We start from the raw sequence: 20,151 nt of genomic DNA, 5'->3' as shown, positions 1-20,151 counted from the left end.
AAGAAAGCGATGTGTGCCGTGTTCCCACCCTCTTCCAACAAAGAGGAGACTCGAAGAAGTCGTTGGGCAGACAGCGAGAAGCATCTGCCCCGAGCGGACGTCTCCATCTTTCGCTCCTCTTCGAAACGATCCATTCCAGATGGGCAGGAGAAATCACGTGCAAAAAAAAAAGAATGCACAGTGCCCACTACTCCCATGAACGGCGAAGTCGACAGAGTAGATTCGAATAAACCATCTTGAACCCCACCCACCATCCATCCCTCAAGAATCAAGACAGCGACAGCGACAGCAGATCTACTTCCCGCTCTTCTTGGCGCTCTTGGCCACTTTGACCTTCTTCGCCTCCTTCTTCTTGGCACTCTTCTCCTTCTTCCTCTTCTTCTTGGTCGGGGGAGGAGCTTCGCCGTTGGCCTTGGCCTCCCTGGTTTTCCTCGTGGCGTCTTGTTTCGCGCCCTTCTTCTTGGGGACATGTGCGTGCTCGGCCTTGTAGGCCGCTTTGGCGGCAGATCCATGGTGTTTCCTCGGACCGCGTTTCGGACCGGAGGCCGGGATTGGGAGGGCGTTGAGCGTAGACATGGGTCTGCGGTGAAAAGCTCAGTCAGCTAGAGTGCAACTGAGTTTTTCTGGCAGGGGAAGGCAGAAGAGAGAGGGGATGTGCTGGTGTGTGGGCAGACATCCTCAGTAGCGACGCCGTGAGGAGGGCACATACATAGAAGGCTGCAATTCTTCCGCGGGGACGTGTTCCGCACTATCGGGATAGTTGCGTTCGAAGACGCGTCGAAGTCGTGCACGAGTGTCAAGATAGGAATAATAATTCCCGCCGAGGATGCATTCCAGGATGCTCTCCGAGCTGGCCTTGCCAAGACGAATTTGATTGAGTCGTCTTTGGACCAGGGCATGCGCGCCGCGGAAACAATCGAAGACTTCGGCGATGAGGCGGGATCCGCCGGAGATGTCGTTGTCGGCGCGATTCGGGTCGATGATGGTGAGGCGGTCGTCTTGGTATTTGACGTTGATGCGGTCGCGGTCTTTAAGTTTGTCGAAGTAGGAGGGCGGTTCCATGATGATGCCGGTGTCACGATAGTTGAATTTGTTGCCGTACAGGTCGAGGAAGTTCATGAGGAGTTCGCCATAGCGGGTGTGCGGTTCGAGGGAGGAGGATTGCGATTCGGGCATGTGTTGGAGCATGCTGACGACGAGGCAGATGATGGTGAAGCCGCCGATGCCGCCGTGGAAGACTTCGTTGAGGTTGCGCATGCAGAGGAATTGTTTGATCAGGGCGACGAGTATTGGCATATCTGGAAACTGCTCTTTCCATTTCTTCAGTGTCCCTTGAGCCGTGAGCCCCGTGTGGTTTTCGAAGGAGATGTCGACCTTGAGTCCAGTTTGAAGGTCGGTAAATTTAATCAAGGGCACTTTCGCGAATGCAATGATATCAGCGCCCTTTACAGGATCGAAAATGCCTGCTGAGCGTAGTACGCTCCGAAGCTTCCGCTTATCCGGCATTCCCAAGCAGAAGGTTGGCACGGCGGAATCCAGGTATCGTGGCGAGAGTGCAACCAGATCCATGTCAGCATTAGGCAGATACAGACCAGCTGGATACGAGCCAAAGCAGTAAATCTGAACACCGCGGCCATGGTACCAATTTTGAATAGTCGTCTGGATCCTCGTAGCGATGTCTTGTCGGACGATGCGTTCGTACTCGGTTGGTCTGACGAACTCATAGAAGTCGACGATCTCTTTATGTAATCTGCTTGGGTCAAATTAGTACCTGACGAGAATAAATGCAGGAGGGAAAGACTCACTTCAGGCCAACGTTCGCTGTGAACTCTGCGCTACGTGGCATCCATGGCGTCAGGTTGTAACCTGTTGGCTCCCACTCCTCCGTGATGATCCCGGCAAGCGTGTCATCCGGAGAGATTTGGGAATACGCTCTTTTCCGATTCTTGCCGGGTCCAATTGGGTTACTTCCCACACTGGCTTGATCATCGTCGTTATCAGAAAGAAGACTGACGACGGCCGGTTCGTCATCAAATGAGATGAAATCGATATTGTCCTTCACAGGATTACTCGACGCAGCATCCAGCATCGTGTCCAGTTTCGCTTTCCGGATCGTCTCCACGATGTCCTTTTTCGGTCCGTTTGATTGCGACGGCGGTGGTAACGCAGTATACGGATCCGGATTTGACCACTTGGGCTGCTCTATCGGCACCACTTTCTCGGTCCTGCGACGCTTGTGGCCTTCTTCGTGCTCCTCGCCTTCCTCGCTGCCGGTATCGCTCTCCTCGGTATACTCCCCCACATCGCGAAACTTCGGCTGGGTGTCACCGTTCATGCCTGCGAGTTGTTCCGGCGTGGCTTCTCGGGTACTCCGCGTGAGTAAATCACGCGAATGCGCCGGACGCGGGCCAAAACGACGGCCTCGATCACCTCTTCCTGCATGAGCGCCACGGTTTCCCTGCGGGCGATCTCGCGGCCGTCGATTCGGCCTGGCGGGTAGTGGCTGTTCCTGCGCTGAGGGGAAGCGCGGCGCTGGCGGGCCATGATTCGACTGGAACGTGAAATTCTCCTCTGCTCTTGAGGCGTGGCGATCCGAAGCTCCGGCGCCGCGGAATGAATATCCTGAGCTCCCGTGGTCTCGTGGAGGTTCGTAATGTGAATCGCGATCGCGGTGATAGCTGTCTCTGTCGTGTGGCGGACGGTAAGTGTCGTCGCGATCGCGGAAGGTGTGTCTTGACTCGTCGCGTCGGTCTCGGGGTGGATTGCGCCTTGACGAAGGCGGCGGCGGAGGGAGAGGATGTGGGTCATAGCGGTCTGTTGGACGGTCGCGCCGTGGCGGACGATATGTGCTCCCCATGATGAGTGATCAACGTGTCAAGCAAGCCGTGTGTGTGTGTGCACACGTGTGTGGCGAAAGGCCAAAGGTGGTTGACGGAGACGATGCTATCAAATTATTGTGTCGTCGCATTAAAAAAGTCGGATTTGCAGGTTGACGTCTTTTTCGGCGGAAGGGATTTCCGTGGTTGCCGACAAGACAATGTGAGGCGACCAAAATCGAAGGAAGGAAGAATTGGCAACTGCCGAAATGTAGAGAGAATGACGACCACTCAATCGCATTCCGCGAGTACACTACCAGACATCTTAATGATGTCGCTGTACGTGATCTTTAACATTGTAGAGGTGCGATGCCACCTGAGACACAACAATGGCGGCGGCACAAACCTTCACGCGGTGCACCGTAATCACCTGCATACCAACAGCCACCCCGTCCAGCAATCATCTACAAGTAGCATGCATGAAGTGAAAACGATAATCCCACCTACACGCAATGTAAAAATCCGCAAAAACACCTTTCGAGAGCAGAATCAGAAATGCGAAAATACAGCCAACAACTGCACAATCGCATAGCTTATAGGCGTGATGATCCGCACCATCATAGGTGATAAACGTACAACCTCCTGCCTGTAGCTCATGGCTCCATGAAGATGATCCTCAGAGGACGATGACTGCTCTGCTCTCTCGAGAATATAGACATGTATCTCGACCGTCCGTCGACGCGCAAACCCAAACAAATCAGAGAGAGAAAAGCCAAAGCAAACCAAGACAGCAGTACTCCTTCATTGACAACCATGTCATCGGCAGAAAGGGAAAGAAAGGAGAAATCCGAAGATGAGGAGCATTTTGAAGAAGGTTTTCACATTTGTACTTAAATCTCTCGCTCTCCTGTCCCGTTTCCCCCAGAGACCCATGTGGAAAACCCAAAAGTACAAAATCCCCCGGCGGCGAAAGAAGTCGAGGGATGAAGGATGAGAGAGAAAGAACAGAACGCTATTTCGGGGATGAGAAAGGGGCGTGTCGGAGATGATAAAAAGGGTGGGCGTTGCGTAGCGAAGCATAGCGAAGAAGGCGCTGCAGTGAAGAGAGCAGCGGCGGCGGCAGCGAGGAGCAAAGGGGTGAAAGGGGAGGGGAGGAAAGGGTATATCTATCTAATCAGGGCCGGAATTTTCATCTACTACAACAATGACACCTCACACGTCTCTCTCTCTCTCTTCAAGCCTCATCCTTGTCGGCCTCGGCAGCAGTAGCAGGGGCGGCGGCAGTGGGTGGCGGTGAAGCGGGGGTTTCTGCATCTTCGGGGCCTTCGGCGCCGTCGAGTGCGGCGAGGGCACTATTGTTCAAAGTCAGTAAGATGGTTTTTCCTCCGAGGGAGTGGTTTGAGTGACTTGAGTGCAGTAAAGGCAAGGGGGAGTGGAGTAGGAGGAGTGAGGACATACCTGAAAGCATTTTGAGCCGCGCTCGGAGGCTCGTCTTTCTTCGCATCGACGGGTGGCGTGCTGGTGCGTGTTGAATTGCCAGATCCAGGACCGAGACCACCGAGACCGCGACGGCTGCCGGTGCGGGCGCCGAGCATTGAGGGACCGAGACCACCGCCGGGACCCATGCTGCCACCGACGGAGTTGCGGTTCTGGCTGCGCTGTGAGAGACGTTTGAGGTCGTCCATGGCGACGTTGGTCCGTGAGTAGTCGACGGGAGGTGGTGGGCCACCGGCAAAGCGGGCGTCGCCACGACCTTGCTGAGGACGGCCACCGCCGGGACCTCCGCGAGAGGTGCGTTGACGTTCGGCCTCGGCCTTGGCAGCCGCAGCTTCGGCATCTGCGTGAATCTCTTGGATGGTCTTGGGGCCCTTGTTGGCGTCCTTGCCGCGCCAGCCGGCTTTCCGGAGGTCGACGAGATCGAGAAGCATGAAGCGGGGACGACTGGCAAGCGCAGCATTCTCCAGGACGTTGTTGATGCGGCCAAAGTACATGGCGATGCAAGGTCGCCCTTGTTCCTCTTGGTCCATGGTGTGACCGATGGCTTTGAGGAGGGTGGTCAAGTTCTCAATGGCAGCTTCATCTGGGTCGCCTTCGAAGTTGAGGAGCTTCAGGACACACTCGTGCATGATACGGACCGTCAACATCCGAAGCTTGTAGAGCTGACCAATGAACTGGATCAAACCGAGACCACGTCGCTTGGCAGCGGCGGCGATGTAGTACTCGTCTGACAGAAGGGCCGCCTCCTGTGACTCACCCTCAGGCTTGTCGGGAAGATTCGCTTGCCAACCCCGTTCGAATTCTTCTTGACATCGGTTGAGGAGGTACTTGCGGAACAGACCACCTCCGATGACGGGATTACCGGCCTTGTCTTTGATGGTGTCGTCCCGGATGTCCGGGCTCATGGTGGTCAACATCTTGTGACAGAATTGCGCGTACATGCCAGCCCAGTGAGCTTCATCACAGGCCTTTTCGAAGGTGAGCTGAATGACCTGTCGCAGGGTGCGGCCATCTGTCTCGTGCTTGGACTGCGCAGCAATCTCCAAAATCTGGTCCGAGATCTTCTCGAACTTCTCAGGAGTCATCTTGTTGAGAGCGGCCTTGACCTTACGTTGGACCATGTCAGGGGCCATGAGCGCGGTACCACTTGGGTCGGGCTGAGCGGGGCCATTTGTGCCTCCGACAATGCTACTAGGTTTCCATCCACTGGTGGATTTGTCTAGAGGGGCAACGGCCTGGCCAGCAGTGAGCGGCATCTTGGAAGCAGAGTCGGCGTCTTCGCGACGGCTGCGAGTGCGGTCGTCACGCTTGCTACCACCGCGACCACCGGGTCCGCGTTGACTGGTTTGACGAGCACCACCAGGTCCGCCCATAGCACCCATCTGCAAAGAGTTTGTTCGTGACATGTTTCCGGGTGCACCCAGACCGAGGTTGCTCGGAGCGCGCACCATACCTGGCTGACCAGGTCGAGGAGGACCCATGTTGTTGGAGGCTGCGAAACGCTCCGCAGAGGTAGTACCAGAGCCGACAGGAGCACGTTGAGCGCCGCTGCCGAAAGCACCCATGGCGCCACCCGGGAAGCCCATTCCAGAGCCTCCTCGTGATGCTTGACGACCACCGGCGGAGGAAGGAGTACGCGCGGTGTTGGGACGAGCAGAGTCATCACCGGGGCCGAGCGTATCACGGACTTTCTGATCCCAGTCCACAGAAGGCTTCTCCTTGAAGATGCTCTGGAACTGCAACAAAAAGTCGCGGTCGTATGCGTGGCCCTTGCGCTGTGTCGACTGGTTGAGAGCCGGGTTGGGAGACTTGAAGCCGCTGGGATATTCGGCCTCTTCTTGTAGCGCGAGGAAACGAGCCGATTTGAGGGCTTGCATACCAGGGGTCGGCTCAGCACGCTCAACAGTCTTGTTGGTCTCGAGCTTGAGATGAGCCGGCTTGGGCTTCTGTGCTCCGGCACGCGGTGGTGCGGACTGGGAAGCGGATTGCTCGTTGGAAGAGTCCTCCGAGGTCTCATTGTCTTGCGCGTTGGCTCCGGGTCCCAAGGTGGGCTTCTTGAGCGAGGCAAAGAGCTTCTTCGCCTCGGCATCAGGCTCTTCAGCCTTGGTCTCCCCATTGCGCTCACGCTCACGAGCCAATTCGCGCTCCTCGGCTTCACGCTCCTGTCGCTTGAGCTCGTCATCAGTGTTGAGTCGAGCGGCTTCGTCTTTCTTGCGAGCATCGGCTTCAGCCTTCTGCTTAGCCTTCTTCTCGTTGTAAGCCCTCTCGCGCTCCTCTTCCTCACGCTCGAGAGCCTCCATTTCGGCGATCTGTCGCTCAAGCTCCTCATCCTCTTCGCGCTTCTTCCGTGCCGCCTCATCCTCATCGTTGGCAGGAGCATCCTTGGCCTCGTCTGATTTCGCTTCGGCGGCCTTGGCGCCTTCTTTGTCGTCAGCAGCGACAGCAGCGGACTTCTCAGCAGCCGCCTCAGCTTCCTTGACAGGGGCGTCGGCGGGTGCCTTTTCAGTCTCCTTAGGTGCCTCGGTTTTGTCCTCGGCCTTCGTCTCACCAGCCTTGGCTGCGGCCTCTTTCTCCTGCTCTTTGCGCTTCTCCTCCTCAATCTGTCGCTTGACTTGCTCGGCAAAAGCGGTCTTGGTCTCTTCCGAGGATTTGGGGGCTTTGCTCTCGGTGCGGTTGTGCTGGGCGCTCGGGACACGCGGCGGAGGGGTGGGAGCATTGGGTGTTGAGACGATCACAGGACCTTGCGACTGGGTGGAACTGGTGGCGGCTGCAGCGGGTTTGCCAAAGTTGACGGCATTTCCGTTTGCATCAGTGATCTTGATGGCGCTGGTCTTCTTGGGGCGAACAAAGCTGCTCGCAGCAGATGGTCCCTGTGGTCCAGGAGCCTGCGAGATGCCCTGCTGAGAAGGAGTCGGGGTGTGCGAAGTGTGGCCAATGCTTGACGGAGGACGGCTGGAATCATGCGAGGCTGTACGGGCCATTCCAATGCCAGGTGTTCCTGGGTTGAACGGTGGCGCCATGTGCGCGCGTGGCGGTTGGAAGGCAGCACCCGGGTACTGCGGACCAGGGCTGGGACCAGGCTGCGGGTAGCCATTGTAGTATGGAGGGTAGAAACCGGTGTTGGGGTCGAATCCGGGATACATTTGAGGAGCATAGCCCTGCTGAGGGGCATATCCGGGATACTGTGGCATCTGCTGATGATTCATCGGACCGCCGGGCATGTGAGGAGCGGCGGGCATGGGACCGGGGCTGGGACGAGCGTGGTTCATATAGGGTGAGCTCGGGGCTCTCTGCTGGCCGGGGTATGGCGACATTCCCCGTCCCTGAGCGCCAGGCATGGGCCGGTAGTTTTGAGACGGAGAACCCATGTAAGGAGGGTTTCCGGTGAATCCGCGACCACGGCCTTGACCTTGTGGGGTGAAAGGCGGGCGCCCAGCGTTGACTCCTTGGTTGGACAGCTCACTCTGCATGGACTGGGAAGAGGCGTGTCTCTCGTGCATGGGCGTGCCGGCTTGTGAACCAGATCGCATCTGTGGAGCATATGTCAGATTTGGGTCAGGACACAAGGATTCTGACTTTTGACCACTCACCATTTCGTTGTCGGCACCAGTGCTACCGAAAGCGAGGCCGTTCATTTGACCTTGGATGCCGGAAGGCGGACGACCACCACTAGCGGAGGGTTGAGGGATCGGGGTGGGCGAATGAGCTGGAGATGTCGCACGAGGGTTGCTCGAGGGCGTGGACAAATTGGCATTCTGTGGCTGAAAGGGAGCGCCAGACTGGGCGTCCGCAGGCTGCGAACCGAAGACGATAGGAGGTCGACCGTTCGAGCTCACGGGTCCGCCGTTTGGGGTGTATCCCGAAGCACCCGAGGCGCTGATAACGACCGAAGGCTTCCGGCCATGGTCGCCTTGTGGGCCAGATCCGTTGCTCATATTTCCGCCATTCTGTGAAAACTGCGAGCCTCCTTGTGCCATAGAACCGTTCATGTGGGATTCTGAGGCAGACTTTGCATTTTGCGCGGGCGCGGAGGCTCCAGCCGAGGATGGAATCGACGCCGTTTTGATGGCGCCGGAGGATCTCACTGGTAGCTGTGCCGGCACAGCTGGTGAGATCGAGTGCGTGGGTGTGTGGGTCGTCGTGGGTTTGTCGCTCGCGGGATTCTGTGTGGGCGCTGATATCGCACTCGTCATAAGCCTGGAAAGGTGTGGAGGAGGTTTGCGAAGTGGCGAGATCTGAGAGATACCGACTGCGTCAAGATTCACGAAGAAAAAAAGCCGAAAACCTCAATCAACAACTTTTTCTTCTCGCGTTGAGATGGGCAGAAATCGCAGAGCAGTAGAGTGGCGATGAAGAAGAAGACGAGTGAAGGATCCGGGGGACAGGAATCGCTATGCGTCTGAATCGATGGATGGCGGTTGGAATTAATGGGACCGTTTGATGGATCGTCAGAAATCGGGCGCTGTCGTTCTCTTTCGAGGTGGACGAGCACGGGAAATTTTGGGCCGAAGTGCGACTGTGGAGGACGACAGTCGCGCACTTTCTCTCTGGAATAGGATAACTCGGATGGAGATACCTATGAGTCTGATGTCGACGGGGAGAAAAAAGACACCCTCAACAACAACGGGAAGTCGATGATGGGATGTTGGTTGGTGAGAGAGGAAGAGAGAGGGAGGAGGAGAAGTACAGTACAGTACAACAGTGGTGGTATGTACCGTAGGTAGTAGTGTAGTATCCGAGAAAGCGAGAGGGCACGAATTTCCACTTTCACACACACACACAGACGGACAGACCAGACAGAAAGACAGGCAGACAGACAGCGCTCACACACACTATGTATGTATGTACATAACATATTGCAGCACGCACTCACGCACTCACTCTCAATCACACACTCAACATCGGTACAGTACGGCATAGTACATCAGACACTGAACACGGCCGCCCACATGCACGCACACACTCAATTTCTACAATTTTTCGCGGCAAATAGTCCAGCCGGGGTGATGACCGAGTTGCGCGGTGGTGCTGCTGCCGTCCAACATCGGCGGGATATTTTTGGGGGGAGGAGGAGCAGGGTGAGAGAATGATTTATTAGCGTCTGCCAAGGCCGGAGAGATAGAGGGAGAGAGAGAGAGAGAGGACAGAGAGTTAGGAGGACAGAGAGAGAGAGAGAGAGCCCTGGAGAGATGGACTTTCCCACCAGCTGGAGATTTCTCGGGCGGCAGAGACACCTGAGCAGCCTCCAGTCGCAGAGAGATGGATGATGAGTGATGAGCGATGAGAAAGACAAAGCGGCATAATCATAATCATCGTCATCATCCACCATCCGTCCATCCACCCATCCATCCATTGTTCGTTCGGTGCGTTGGATCCGCGCTTCCGTCACGGTTTTTTGGCGGAAATCTGGCACACGCACCCACTTTTTTTTTCCACCTCACCCACACCACCACCCACCCACGCCCTATTTCGCCTGCATTCCGTCGTCATTCACATGCGCATAATAGAAATTCCAGGGCACTCAGTATTGTATTCTATTGTATTCATCTGGTTGCTGATTCATCGCTCTGAACCATCATCATCGTCGTCGTCAGGGTTTGCACGCTTTGTCGCCTGCGATGGATCTTCACGATGACAGGTCCTAGTGTGATAATAAATTGATATATCCATTGTGAAACGGAAGTCCGAACATCACCGGTATATACCTATCCCACCTATGCATAGTAATCCATCCACACGCAGGGAGAATCTGACACATATCCGTCGCCAGCTGTTGTAACGCCTTCGCCTTCTTGCGCTCGTCGACCGCGGAGGAGATGGGAAATCACCCACATTTCCGAAAAGGAACTCCTTCGGTGACGCCACGGCATCACACTGTCTGTTCTCACACAAGCCTGCGCTGGCTGCTGCTGCTGCTGCAGTTGCTGTTGCCGTTGTGACTGGTGATGATTCATCAGACACTCTCGGCATACAGATCGTACAACACCCACATATACGGAATTGAACAGCGACTGGAGGCGAAATCCCGCATCACGACCTTCAGCGCTGGCATACATACCAACCAATCTCTCGCGGATTCCCAGCTTCCTCTCGGTATCGTCCCCTTGCTCCCGGCCGGCAGCGCGCACGCACCTGCCGAATGGAGGACCACCCTCCGCGGGAAGGTACCGTATGTACTCGTACATCTTCCGTCCCATGGATTGCGACCGTAGGAGGGACTCCTGGCGATCTCATGTATTTGATGTGCTCGATGTACATGTTCTTCCCCCTACGTATTGCCTGCTGGGAAAAGCAGCGACCCGCCGTTGCGGTTTCAGGGCCCCGAAAGTCTCAACGGCTTTTGGGCAGCAGCGGCGGCGGCGGCGTAAGGCTATCGTTCGTTATTATCCGACGTTCGCTTCGCGAGGAGGTAATTTTATAAATTTCATGCTCTCCAAAAAAGTCCTTCCGTGCCGAGGTCATCGAGCTGGAGAACATTGGAATTTTTAACGAGCTGGATGTCAAGACGAAAGGAGTCCCCACCTGCATCAGTTGGTTGAGACATACCTGTATTCACTTTTGACTTGCCTATCATCCATTGTCATAATCACTACACATCAAAATCGTAATAACAAACACACTATCGCCAGCACAACTATCCACAATCATTCCCATATCACACTGACAAATTCACCAACCATCCCCAACGATGATAAGTATAATCTTCTCCCCATCCAAAAATAACAAACCTCTCACTCAAGCCAACAAGACGGAAACAATCATCCTGCATGCACCTGGGAACCCTTCTCGTCAAGCAGCGGAGACGTCCATCCGAAGCGGGAAGACCAGCAGGAGGACCAAACCGTTGCGCGCGTGCATGTATGTATGCAGGTGCATGTGAAGGTGCGTGTGTGCAGGTGTATATGCAGAGAAGAAGGGAAAGGGCGGGCATGCGCATCGTACATGCCCGCCCGCCTGCCGCCCGCTGCCCTGTCCGCCGTCGCGGCGGGTATCGGCTGGCCGGTGGAAAGTGCTTGCATCTTGCATATGCACGGGCGAGAAGATTGAGATGATGTTCAAAGTGTTTAAATATGCCGGGATTTTTATTGAATTGCTTCTGGATAAGGCTTTGAATTATCTTTCGTTTGATTATCTGTATCCCTGCTGTTATGCTATACTGGCCGTGGGAGACGGTGGTAGTCTACATCGATCTTGTTGGATGTTTTTGCATGATTCAGGAGAACATAGTGCCGCGGGAGGACAAGACTAGCTGTCGAATCATCTTCACACGAGACAAAATCTCATTTGGGGCAAATGCATCCCGTCTCGTCGTTGCAACCCTAAGCCCTACGACCACCTGCAGCACCACGAGCGCTATACAATAATTTCATTTATAATCCTCCAACCACCTACCTAGGTATACTTCGCCATGATGCAGTCTTGATCATATGTATAACTACAACAGAAGCTACGGTCTCGTCAGCCATCTGACGTTTGCCAAGCACATTCAAGAGATTCCCTTTCTGAATGCGGACTGCTGCATAGCAAGCTATGAGACCTAACATCTGAAATTTCAGCGATCGTTCCGAACCATCTACGGATCTGTCGAGACCAACAGCGACCACGACCGGTGAACTCTCTTTTCCGGCGCCGTAGATGAGCGATTCATATTTCTTCGTGAACTGGTACTCGAATGGGGTGTACCTCAACACCTCGCCAGTCTGCGCATGTCAAATATTACCTTTTTCCACACACACACACAATATCATACATGGCTGGAAGACTCGAAGCTTAAGCAGCGCCCCAAAAGAGAGACATCACAAAGAGGCATAGAGAGCGAGTGTTCCCAATTCCATGGCTAGAAACCATGGCGCAGCGTCCTGCAGGGAACTTCTTTCGTATATTCGATTGACGTGCTTGCAGGGGAGAGGAACCAAAAGAAAAAGGGGGAAAGCAGGTTTGAACGATGAATCCGGTTCCGGGGCTCTGGATTCCCCCGGCCCGGTGAACCATGACGCTCGACAGAGAGTGCGTGTCGCCAGTGGGCGATATACCGTACGCTGTATCATCAGACGAGACGAACCGTCTTGTACGCTGCGTGGGTTGGGATCGTCTGGTGTTCTTGTCCCCGACGACACATTACAATTGGGCTAGACCCACACGATCTGCATCTCTGGAAGGAAGGAACCCATGAGGGTTCTCGAGATACAGTAGGTCTTCCCATGCTATGTCAAATATAGCGTTGGCACCATTTCCCAAGAACACACGTGCCTCCCGTCTTGACGATGCCGCAAATTCTCGGCGACGAACGGCACAGAGATCGATAGTGCTCCAGGTGAGCCTTGCGCAAAAGTTCCTCACGGTGATCCTCGTCGCTAATGAGAAGGCCGGTCGACCGTCACCTGCACCTGTGGAATTGAGAGCAAGCACTTGGCGGATTGCAGTGGTGTTTTCATATGGCCGACCGATATGCGGCTTGCCTAGGTGTTTGAGGATCGAGTCTGGCGTCGTTGACGATATATTCGGGCTTCAGGTCTATCTCGTCTACGGAACTGCATCTGTGATGTGTTCGCGATCGGTGGGTCGGACGTAATCGTGGGTGCTCAAGTCATCGCTTCTGATGAGCCGAAGAGGGATCTCTCCAGGCAGGTCATTTGTTCGCGGCTTTTGAGGAAATCTAGACGAACCTACAACCATGATGATATGGAAATCATGTCCCACAGGATGAGTGAGTGATAAATGGATTTATTCAGACGAAGGTCCCCCGAGGTCATGTGTACAGCGGTGGAGTCAACTCTAACATGCCTCAATATCGTCATATGGGGTTCAGGGTCCAACGGGGATAGAAGTAGATGCCGACAATCATCGGGTCGATAATAATGCGTTGAACAGCTTTTTCCATGGCGGTCGTAAACATGCATGAACAAACGAGTTTGACCCACCCATCGATCAATCCGATGCACATATAAGCCGTGACGCGTCGCAGCTCTATTTCCGCAAGCGCATCGGCATGAACTCCGGCTGGATATCCGGAGAGGATGTTCTCTCCTTGTCTTGCCGGTCGTTCGGTCCGTGATTCGTCCGCAATCAGTCCGTGGGCGTCATCAGAGATCATTGAAGCATCTTCCATATTCACTGCAGACCCAAAGCTGAATTCTACAAGATGTTACAACACATAACCACAACTCAAGGCTAGGAAAGTTCGCTTCTTCTCCTGCCAAGCGAGCAAACGAGCACACCCTCCCCAGCCTCATCTCGCAACTCGTTCGTCAAAAATGTCCGGATCCACCAAGCTAGAGTATGCGATCATCGGCGGCGGGATCAGTGGCATGGTCCTGGCCCTGGCCCTACATCAACGAGGCCTATCCGTCACCGTCTACGAGTCAGCGGCCCAATTCGGCGAGATCGGCGCGGGTGTGGGATTCACGGAGAACGTCGTGCAGGCGATGCACGTATGCCACGACGGCATCCACGAGGTGTTCGAGGGGATCTGCACCCACAACCAATGGCCGTCGAAGGAGCACATCTGGTTCGACGTCTACGACGCCTCCGGGGAGGACGCGGCTTCGGAACACATCTTCGGCGTGCCCAGCAACTTCGGCTCCGCTGGCATCCATCGCGCCCGCTTCCTCGACGGGCTGATCCAGATGATGCCCGAGGGAATGGCACTGAATAGCAAACGATTTGAAAGCGCCGAGAAAGGCACCGATGGACGCTGGAAGATCAAATTCGTTGATGGCTCGACTGCAACGGCGGATGCGGTCATCGGCTGTGATGGAATCAAGTCTTCGGTTAGAAGGTGGATGTACGGCGAGGACCATCCTTGCACGGCTCCGACGTACACATATAAGTACGCCTACCGAGCGTTGATCCCGATGGAGGACGCCATCGGTGCTATTGGTGAGGAGAGGGCTATGAACTGCACCATGCTAGTAAGACCGTTCCGACATACTGAATGACCGAATGTAAAGGAAAACAAGCTGATCGTGTTTTGTAGATGGGGCCCGGTGCCCACGTTCTGACCTTCCCAGTCGACCATGGTCGTATCTGCAATATGGTCGCCTTTGTCACTTCGAAAGACGACTGGCCCGACCACCACAAATTGACAAGATCAGCGCATCATTCTGATGCACAACGAGACTTCCAAGGTTTCAGCCGTGACGTGCACAAGCTCCTGGCATTGGTCAAGGATGATCTGGATGTGGTAAGACCCTCACGCCACCTAGCTTTCCGTTTGACGCTTTCTGACACGGACATCCCGCAGTGGGCCATCTTCCACCTCGGCGACAACCCATTGCCGCATTACAACAAGTCCAGCGTAGTCTTGGTCGGCGACGCCGCGCACGCGACTTCGCCGCATCACGGAGCTGGCGCCGGCATGTGTGTCGAGGACAGTGCCGTGCTGGCCGAGTTACTCGCCCTGCCCGAGGTCCGAGATGCGCGAAGCATCGAGAAGGCCTTCGCCGTATATAACGAAGTACGCCGCGAACGAGACAACTTCGTGGTGCAAAGCAGCGCTCACCAGGGCGAAGCCTATGAGTTTCTTGCTCCAGGGATCGGTAAAGACTTTGACAGGATTAAGAAGGAGATGATGACGAGGAATGCTCGAATCACTGATGTTGACATCCGGAAGATTTGTGACGATGCAAGAGATGCGCTGCGGGCAAAGTTGGGGGAGGCATGAGCGTGAGTAGTTGTGCTTGTGGACGAAATTCACGCGGATCCGAATTCGAATTTCGACGAGGTGTAGATAACGGACCACGATGATGAAGGCATTATTGGAATCGATGACACTCATCAGAGTTGAAACAACACAGTGATACAAGCGAAGAATGTAATCTTTGTAGAACAATAAACCATACAGAACCGAATCGGACCGCTCTTGCCCTTCCTTCCCCATAAACAAAACAATACCCGGCCCCTGAATCACCAGTGGACACCCATATGTGCAAATGTCCTACTCATTCCCCATGAGAAAAGCAAAAGTGGAGACAAAAAGACCCTATTTCCAGCCCGAGTCCAAGAAGAACCAGTCCACCATCCTCTGCCGGAGGGAAAAAATGGCAAAAAGCAAGAATGTCGTCAGTGGGAAAAAAGCCAAACTCGATACAGTACATGGCAGCCAATCGGATCCTTCAGAAAATGCCGTGATGTGAAATACCAGAAAGATCCCATTCCTCGGGGAAAAGAGTAGAATGGTCGTCTTGTCAAAATTGAAATATGCATCGCGACTCTGCGCAATGCGGTGTATCGAAGAGGGGGTATTCTTCCGACCTTTTAATCATTTGTACCCTTTTTCTTCCCTTGTTCTCTCGTCAACGCTATCGTCAACTGATGGGAAGTAAAAGCCGACGGGCCGGGCGCCAATTTTCGTCATACAAGACGCGAATACGGCTCCCAATTCCGATGATTTTTCGATGGTATTCAATTGTATTCCGGAGGATAATAGACGTTGTTCCAGACGACGCCCGTTGGACTCGATAGTGAAAAGTCTGTTGTTGCTGACCCCGGCGACGTTGTTGGCGGTGGTGCGAACGGCGAAGAGACTTGCCCAGGACAGTCACTGGATCGACGCGGTTGTTGATAGCCTGTGTGTTGGAAATTCTGATGAGGCATCTGAGCCGAATCTACGAAAATTTGTCAGCACAATGAAGTCATCGTGATAAATCATTGACACTTTTGTGTCTTCGGACAGACGTACAACTTTGAGGTAAGATGGCACCTTCAACTCCATGGTATTGCATGTTCAGGGCTTGAGGGGATTGCATAGAGTAATCTTGATTAAGCTGCGATTGAGGAGCCATGCTGTACCAGTAGGCACTTCCAGTAGGACCCATTGGTTGATTCAAAGCGGAGTTTCCCTGTGGAATGTTGACGGGGCTTGTCGATGGATGCATGGTCGTGGCATCGATAGCGACTCCCCGACTTCCGGTTGGAAATGAGGACTGCATCGGGCTATCTTGTGGTCGACTTATGCTGAGACCATATGCTGGGATTGCAAGTAGGTTGATATTCGATGGACGTGGAGGTTGTCCGTGCGTCGACCTCATTTGATAGCCGAGCGTAGTGTTTGTCGGAATGTTACTGATGTACGATTGATCGTACGATCCGAGTCTGGGAAAGTCGGCGTTGGTAGAGTTGCCTCCTCCGGATGCGTTCGGTGTCGTGTAGAAATTTGCAAGTCCTGATGTATCCGAGGGACCTCCAGCAGACGCATCTAGTATCGTTTTGGGATCGACCGCAGCAGGCAACTCCCGTGATCTCATGACTCGCTCCTGATCTTCGACAGTAAGGCGCTTAAGCTTCGCTCTCCTGAATTGACAGCGTCAGAGCTGTTGATCTCAAAATATAGACTGTCGGCACTACTACTTCGCAGGAGTCATACCTGTTCTGAAACCATACTTGAACCTGACGAGGGCTGAGGCCTGGTATCTCTTGAGAGAGTCGCTCGCGGTGTGCGGCATCGGGATGAGGTTGTCTCGCAAACTCGTTCATCATGAACCGGGTCTGATTGTGGGTGAGTCTACCAACGGTCAGTGGTCGCATTTCCATACTCTCGAAGAAGCCATACTCACCGAAATCTCTTCATTCTTCTTTTGCGAGACAATCGTTCGGCTGGCGATAATTGCGATTCGTCAATACCGTCATCCTGGTCCTCGAGACTTTCAATTGATTCGTCTTCATCGAGGATACTGTGATGAGACGACCCAGGAGATAGCTGTTCGTGCTGATGTCCGGGAGCTGATCCATGCTGTGGCACCTGGAAGCCCCTCGGACCACTGTGCCGAGCATATTGATGATAGTCGAAATGCTCCGAATCATAAGCCTGAGCATGCGGAGGATTGTAGCCGTATGACAAAGTCGCAGGTACCGATGGCATCTGAATCGGCCCCGATGAATATCCATTACCCTCCCGGGCCTTTGCATAGAATGATTCAGGAGACATGGGTGGTGAAGGCGGTATGCGCTGCATGGAACACGAGTGCGAGTTCCGAAATCGGGATCAAAGTATAGCGGAAGCGGGACTTTAATCAGAGTATTCCAGATGTCCGAAGGTACCTTTTCGACCGAGAGGGTGTCTGCACTCTATCCAGATCTCCTATTGACGGTTGCTGGGCATTGGCAAAGTGTCCTCTCCCTGCTGAATGAACAGACGCGTATCGTCGTGTGTTGTATAAGATGCGTCGTACCGTCCTAAAAAAAGAATTCGTTCAGCGTATATGGCGTTTCGAAGATGCTGAAATGGTTGCGTTGTTTGCGGTCCGGGATCCCAGAGTCTTTTCAAAGTCTTATCGTTGCGAATCAATACCTCACAACAATGTAAATCGAAATCATGCAAGGGGATGTCCAGGGTGCAGACATATCCACGACAGCTGAGTGCAAAGACTAGTAGGGGCGCGTAAATGGTCCGGTCGACGACACCTTCCCCACCAGCAATATGCAAGGTGTGGAGGCAGGACACAGCCAGCCCAACTACTCAATAGACAACCAAGTATCATTTGTCATGTCATTGGTCCGGAGACATCGGGCAAGCCCTTAAGAGCACGTTGATAGCCCACCATCTCATTTGGTGGGTCTCGAGGGTAGGAAGACGTGTGGGTATGAAACTTGCCCATGAGCGGGAATTACGGGATTTCCATTTATCCGGATGGGGACTGGGAGCACCAGAGTCGCAGACGGTAGTGCTGCTGGCAATGTGCAGCGAGCTCTCTAGGAAGTCCGCCCGATACGTGGAGAGAATAGCAAGCTACGGACTCGGTCGAGGCCGTCGCGGCAGAGGACGGTGTATGCAAACTAACATGATGCAAACATCAATGTGGCGTTAAATAGCTTGAGCTCGGTCAACATCAGGATCGCCCAAGTCACATTCTCATAGCGGCCATTAGACGTTCAGCACGAAGATGCGCTCTAGCCCTGATTGACCAATGCAATCAAGGCGAGTTATGGCAGAGCTCGATCAGCTTGGTGGGTATCGATGGCTCTCGTCTGGCGTTCAAAACAAGCTCTGCGTACGAGATGGTTCGCTTAGAGACGCTCAACATGCTATTGGGTCGGTCGTGGAGATCCTTGGTAAGTACGACGACCAAGCGAAATTCGGTGTCGACGCGTGGCTACTAAAACCAACTTCCGACAGCAGGGTACACTAAAGAAATAGACTCTGAGAGTTCGCTAGAGTCGACAGGGATCATTCGAGGTGTTGGCCGGAGCGATCGTCCGGGCGTCCTCAAACAGAAACCAAGACATACGGCACGTCCAGCCAAGAGGTACAGTGCAATCGTATGGCGATCCTCATTGGGGGTGCCAATAGAGTTGGAAATGAGTGCCGGCTTGTCGATCATGTATCCTGTAATGAGCCGAAGTGAGGGTTTTCCCCATCCGATGGCAACCAGCGAGCCAGATCCAATATGGCCTGCGGAGATGGGACGGCGACTCGGAGGGAGCGACCAATCTATAATTGCTGGCCTGACCTAACGCTGATCAGGAATGGAGGATACGGGCCATCTTCACTGTGATGACACCATAGGTTGGTTCGTATCAAAACGGCGTGATGTTGGCATTGGTAGGGATGAGGAGGTCAGACCCCTTTGCTCCATTCGGTCTCGGTTCCTAGCTCTCTTGTCGGTGATGGTCTCAGCATAGGCGCGGAACTGGCCAAGCATCGACGGGCTTTTTTCCCATCAAATATTCGCAGCGAATGACGACTGTATCTAGAAGCGTTCATGCTCAGAGGGCTTAGCGGCGGTCAACCGTTGGGTTTATCGAGAATAGGAGCTAGCGGGCCGACTCCCACGAAAAAGGTGAACGCCTCTCCGGAGGTTCAAGGATTGTCGCCCTCCATCTCCGTTTACTTGCTTTTTTGTGTGCTCATGTCTTGCGGCGTATTGCTGAATCGAGTATCGTGAGTGGTGCGATGTCTCAAACATTTGAGAGCTTCGGTTCCTGCACGTGCAGACGGACGTGCGGCTGAGCTTTCGGCTGTCCCCTTTTTGTCTTGGCCTCTACTGGTATTATGCTTTCCAGGGATTGGGCCACCTAGGTAGCCGTTGGATGTGATTAGCACCACTCGAAGTCTTCTCCCTCACAAATCGTGCAATGCTCCCATGCACAGTTGCCGAACATCTCAACCTTTGCATGTGATGATTCACGATGCGGGTGCCATGCGACACGCCGAACTGCCAAACCCCGCAAAATCTCCACCTTTTTCCGATTTAGGGACGGTGGGACGTCAACGTTCCCAGTGGTCGATGGCGGTGGAAAATTTACTCCACACCGCAGTTTATCGATCGCTAGACCCAACGGTCCCTCCGTCGACTGTAGCGATTGGTGCCTTATTCGGATCGCCTAGTTTTTGATTCTTCGAACCCATGTCCCACGGACTTTGCCGGGCATAGAAATAGATTGCTTATATGCACGTCTAACAACGCTGATATTGATGATGATGCTGCTGCTGAACAACCAGCAAACTTGGAAGCACTCACACTCCACGACGTCAGAGCGGTGTGGCAGTGGCTCATGCAGCGGTTAAGAAGCGCATCGAGAGATCTTATGCTTTTTCGTGGTGCGGAAGAAGGCCCATCTTCTGGACTAGGCGATGGTACCGGCACTTGCGATCGAATGTCTCTTTGAACATGCACCGATACATTTAGCAGAGCACCGCGCGACAGGAACAATACCGTCAATAGATATGACTGGTTATGTCCCGGGCTTTCGTATTTCCGTGTAGAGTCACCCCTTCGCTTGGATCTGACGGCAAGATTCATGTTTTGATTATCGAATGTGCCTCTTGTCAAGCGAATACAGGGAGAATGTCATTCCAACCCTCAGCATGAACGTGCGCTTGCACTGCCACAGTTTATCG

At 53.9% G+C, this 20,151-nt stretch overlaps 6 protein-coding genes across 6 annotated transcripts; 1 reads left to right on the top strand and 5 right to left on the bottom strand.

Moving 5' to 3' along the window:
* Positions 1-678: 678 nt before the first annotated feature.
* Positions 679-2,335, bottom strand: K489DRAFT_312853 (Nucleotidyltransferase; the record flags this gene model as incomplete). Its single annotated transcript, XM_033600892.1, has 2 exons — positions 679-1,750; positions 1,806-2,335. The coding sequence occupies 2 exons, from the start codon at positions 2,333-2,335 to the stop codon at positions 679-681; spliced, it is 1,602 nt and encodes a 533-aa protein (XP_033463865.1).
* Positions 2,336-4,050: 1,715 nt separating this feature from the next.
* On the bottom strand, positions 4,051-8,506 carry K489DRAFT_407511 (uncharacterized protein; the record flags this gene model as incomplete). The annotated part of the gene is made up of 3 exons (XM_033607378.1): positions 4,051-4,168; positions 4,275-7,843; positions 7,904-8,506. 3 exons carry the CDS (start codon positions 8,504-8,506, stop codon positions 4,051-4,053), a joined length of 4,290 nt encoding a protein of 1,429 aa, XP_033463864.1.
* A 1,474-nt stretch (positions 8,507-9,980) lies between these two features.
* Positions 9,981-10,874, bottom strand: K489DRAFT_126441 (uncharacterized protein). The gene has a single exon (XM_033599014.1). The coding sequence runs from the start codon at positions 10,508-10,510 to the stop codon at positions 10,028-10,030; it is 483 nt and encodes a 160-aa protein (XP_033463863.1). The 5' UTR covers positions 10,511-10,874; the 3' UTR covers positions 9,981-10,027.
* Positions 10,875-13,218: 2,344 nt separating this feature from the next.
* Positions 13,219-15,333, top strand: K489DRAFT_377268 (FAD/NAD(P)-binding domain-containing protein). The gene is made up of 3 exons (XM_033604114.1): positions 13,219-14,224; positions 14,290-14,496; positions 14,557-15,333. Exons 1-3 carry the CDS (start codon positions 13,568-13,570, stop codon positions 14,974-14,976), a joined length of 1,284 nt encoding a protein of 427 aa, XP_033463862.1. The 5' UTR covers positions 13,219-13,567; the 3' UTR covers positions 14,977-15,333.
* Positions 15,334-15,582: 249 nt separating this feature from the next.
* K489DRAFT_126169 (uncharacterized protein) lies at positions 15,583-16,659 on the bottom strand. The gene is made up of 2 exons (XM_033599012.1): positions 15,994-16,659; positions 15,583-15,919 (listed from the first exon to the last, which is right to left on the bottom strand). Exons 1-2 carry the CDS (start codon positions 16,556-16,558, stop codon positions 15,717-15,719), a joined length of 768 nt encoding a protein of 255 aa, XP_033463861.1. The 5' UTR covers positions 16,559-16,659; the 3' UTR covers positions 15,583-15,716.
* On the bottom strand, positions 16,545-16,790 carry K489DRAFT_377267 (uncharacterized protein; the record flags this gene model as incomplete). Its single annotated transcript, XM_033604113.1, has 1 exon — positions 16,545-16,790. The coding sequence occupies one exon, from the start codon at positions 16,785-16,787 to the stop codon at positions 16,590-16,592; it is 198 nt and encodes a 65-aa protein (XP_033463860.1). The 3' UTR covers positions 16,545-16,589.
* Between the last annotated feature and the right edge of the window lie 3,361 nt (positions 16,791-20,151).

Source organism: Dissoconium aciculare, assembly GCF_010015565.1.
Source record: "Dissoconium aciculare CBS 342.82 unplaced genomic scaffold K489scaffold_2, whole genome shotgun sequence".
Taxonomy (NCBI): domain Eukaryota; kingdom Fungi; phylum Ascomycota; class Dothideomycetes; order Mycosphaerellales; family Dissoconiaceae; genus Dissoconium; species Dissoconium aciculare.
Note: the sequence above shows the minus strand (reverse complement) of the source record. Positions and strands in the feature narration are given on the sequence as shown.

What these genes read in the sequence shown, in the direction of transcription:
- K489DRAFT_126441 (XM_033599014.1), bottom strand. Translation starts at nt 10,510, where the DNA reads ATGGGACGGAAGATGTACGAGTACATACGGTACCTTCCCGCGGAGGGT.
- K489DRAFT_377268 (XM_033604114.1), top strand. Translation starts at nt 13,568, where the DNA reads ATGTCCGGATCCACCAAGCTAGAGTATGCGATCATCGGCGGCGGGATC. An exon ending in CTATGAACTGCACCATGCTA is followed by an intron (nt 14,225 to 14,289) that starts GTAAGACCGTTC and finishes CGTGTTTTGTAG; the next exon opens with ATGGGGCCCGGTGCCCACGT. An exon ending in TCAAGGATGATCTGGATGTG is followed by an intron (nt 14,497 to 14,556) that starts GTAAGACCCTCA and finishes GACATCCCGCAG; the next exon opens with TGGGCCATCTTCCACCTCGG.
- K489DRAFT_126169 (XM_033599012.1), bottom strand. Translation starts at nt 16,558, where the DNA reads ATGAGATCACGGGAGTTGCCTGCTGCGGTCGATCCCAAAACGATACTA. An exon ending in TGCCATCTTACCTCAAAGTT is followed by an intron (nt 15,920 to 15,993) that starts GTACGTCTGTCC and finishes AAATTTTCGTAG; the next exon opens with ATTCGGCTCAGATGCCTCAT.